Raw genomic sequence first — 2,806 nt, 5'->3', positions numbered from 1 at the left:
AAAAAAAAAAAAAAAAAAAAAAAAAAAACAAAGATAGATCATGGAATTAAATAAACAATAAAAATAATTAATTTAAAGGCGGTGTATATAACAAAAATAAAAAATATATAAAAATATTTTAATTGAAATATACTTATTTATATTTGGGATCCTAAATTGAAAAATAAAAAAATATATATATTAAAAATAACACAAGAAATTAAAAATAATAAAATAACAAAATAATAAAAACAAACTTGTATTTTGTATTTGCTCGTGGTCGAATTTGGGCATGAGTATCCTTAGACGGGTACCACTCTTAATATGTTTAATTTTTTTTTTTTTGTTCGGGTCAACGTGAAGGGTTTGTCCACAAACTCGAAATCGAACCGATTCAGTTCGGGTTCAGAAAAATGAACTAATTCTACTCGAAATGGTAACCTAACCCAACCCAACTCTTATAGTTCGAATTGAGTTGGTCCGGATTGTCGGGTTGAATGTACAACCCTAATATTTATTTATTATTAAAATAATTAACGTACTTTACGTACATTTTAAAAAAAACACAAAGGAATAAGTTGGGCCAACACATTTCTGGCCCAAAAAGGCAACGCACTCATCACTCCGTTTCGTTTGTTTGATCCGTTAAACCCTTCGAACCAAAAACCTCTTCCTGTGACCGATCTTACTTTTCATGATCGGAGAAAATAGCGCCAGAGGTTTTCAGATTTGGTACTAGAAATGAATTCCAGATTACTCCAAATCCTGTATCGCACGGCACAGAATCGAGCATTTACTTCTCGGTAAGCATTTGTTATATAGTTTGTGATTTCCTCTTTTCTTTGTTTGGTTTCCAAGAATTTAGAAAGTTGAGTGGCTGATAGTAAGGGAAAATTGAACTCTGCTACTGTTTTTTTTTTCCCTTAAATTCACAATTGATTTTTTGGGGAATGAGAAAGCTCAGGTTGGTAATGGCGGTCTTTGAGTGTAAGGCGTTTTTTCAATCATTGTTTAGCTGGTTGGAAAATGTAACATTCTGCTGGAAATCTGGAAATGGAATATCATTTACTTGAATACAGCTTAATTTCTAATCATATTGTTAGGTGCTGCATGATTATTATTGGATTTTTTGTTCTTTATTCTCATTTTCTTGGCAACGTCGACAAGGGTGTTTATCCTTTCCTTCTTATTTAGTGAGAATTGAATATGTTTCATCTTCTTATTTTGGTCTAATGGTGTTATTGTAAAATGTGTAATGCTCAGGGTTGGAAGTTCAGCAAACTATTCATGTGGCATCACAAATGGTAACTTCGATGATTATTATTATTTTTAATTTCTGTTTGAATTTTCTTACCTCAGGCTTAGTTGCAGGAACTTCTTAAAATTAATATGGTTTTCAGGTGGTTTAGTTAATCAATTGGGTATTCAGAAGACTTCTTTCCTCAGTAACAGTCACACTGCTTTTTCACTGGTTCGGGGACATAAGATGATAATATGTTCTGCAGTGGTAGTTTCCTGAACTTATACGACTTTGTTTCATTTTTCGTTTCATTGAACTTATATTCTTGTTTTTTTTTAAACTTCTTAGGCTGCAGATTTATCAATATTCTCGCATAGCATTGGCATTAGGTTGGCGACAACACAAGCAAAAGCCCCCCCACAAGCACGTCAAATGGTGAGTTTATTTTTGCCTAGTTGATGACGTTATAGTTCATTCAAGACAGTTCCATTGGGATTCAATCATTAATTGTGGAATAATTATGGTTATCTTGATCTAAGTTCGTTTTACCATTTATTTGATTCTGTTAAACATGAAACAAACTCCTTGTAAATGCAAAGTATGATAGTTTCTTGGTAATTGGCTTTTCTATTTTGAAATGTTGATTGTTGCTTGTTTATCTTTCTACATTATAGTTTTTTAAAATTAATTTGTTACATGGAGGATTGATATCATATCGTGTAAAAGGATAAATATGTTTTTTGTTTTATGAGAAACCGAGCTTTTATGAAGAGAAAATGAAAGTATACATTAGCCCAACGAGAGAAGCCATACCTTAACTATACAACAAAGCATTCATAGTTCAAAATAGAACCTAAGAGATAATTACAGAAAGTCCTTGGAGGTTAACACCAAGTAGAGGCATTAAGCCTGTCTAGCGGCCGCACCTATGAGTATTTCCTTGTGAGTATTAAGGCTATTTGGAGGCTAGTGTTGAGAAAGATCACAAGTAGAGGCATTGAGCTTATTACACACAAAGATAGGCTATTTGGGACGGTGATTAAATTATGATCAAGGTATGGATAAAGCAATTCCTATAGTAGCGAGCTATTCAAGACAATCAAGATAAGGTAATTATGAAATTACAACAAAATAAAATAAAGAAAGGATCAAACAAATAAGGGACACAAATATCTTTGGGTAAAACTGCACACAGAAAATGAATTAAACAAAAAAGGTCGTTATGATTTTGGCTAAATGACCTTCTTAATTATAACATACAAGAGAATGATCTAACTTTTCTTTTTATGGAATTCAGGTAAATTCAGAAGTATTCTTGAGTTTGAATTAGGAATGAAAATTATCAAACACAAGGGTTACAAATTTAGACAGGCAAAATATGAATTGAATATGAATTGAAGTTGATTTGATATTCAAATAAACATGCAAATGGTCTAATAAATGGTCTAATAAATGATAAGGACAATTTATATACACAATATTAAGAAGTAAAATTCTAATTTTTTTTTCTTTTTTTGTTCAAGAAGATCTAAATATGATCTTTAAGAAGAAAATGAGAACAAAGTAAAAAAAAAAAAAAAAAAAAAA

At 31.0% G+C, this 2,806-nt stretch overlaps 1 protein-coding gene across 3 annotated transcripts in view; it reads left to right on the top strand.

Moving 5' to 3' along the window:
- Window positions 1-608: 608 nt before the first annotated feature.
- The window catches only part of LOC111462108 (39S ribosomal protein L45, mitochondrial), a 14,845-nt gene continuing 12,647 nt past the window's right edge, over window positions 609-2,806 (top strand). For all 3 annotated transcript variants that reach the window (XM_023105796.1, XM_023105795.1, XM_023105797.1), the window contains exons 1-4: window positions 609-782; window positions 1,243-1,283; window positions 1,380-1,486; window positions 1,568-1,654. In XM_023105796.1, the coding sequence (XP_022961564.1) occupies window positions 721-782; window positions 1,243-1,283; window positions 1,380-1,486; window positions 1,568-1,654 (297 nt within the window). In that variant the 5' untranslated portion in view covers window positions 609-720. The remainder of the gene's footprint in view (window positions 783-1,242; window positions 1,284-1,379; window positions 1,487-1,567; window positions 1,655-2,806) is intronic.

The sequence above is a fragment of the Cucurbita moschata genome, unplaced genomic scaffold, assembly GCF_002738365.1.
Source record: "Cucurbita moschata cultivar Rifu unplaced genomic scaffold, Cmos_1.0 Cmo_Scf00026, whole genome shotgun sequence".
Taxonomy (NCBI): domain Eukaryota; kingdom Viridiplantae; phylum Streptophyta; class Magnoliopsida; order Cucurbitales; family Cucurbitaceae; genus Cucurbita; species Cucurbita moschata.
Note: the sequence above shows the minus strand (reverse complement) of the source record. Positions and strands in the feature narration are given on the sequence as shown.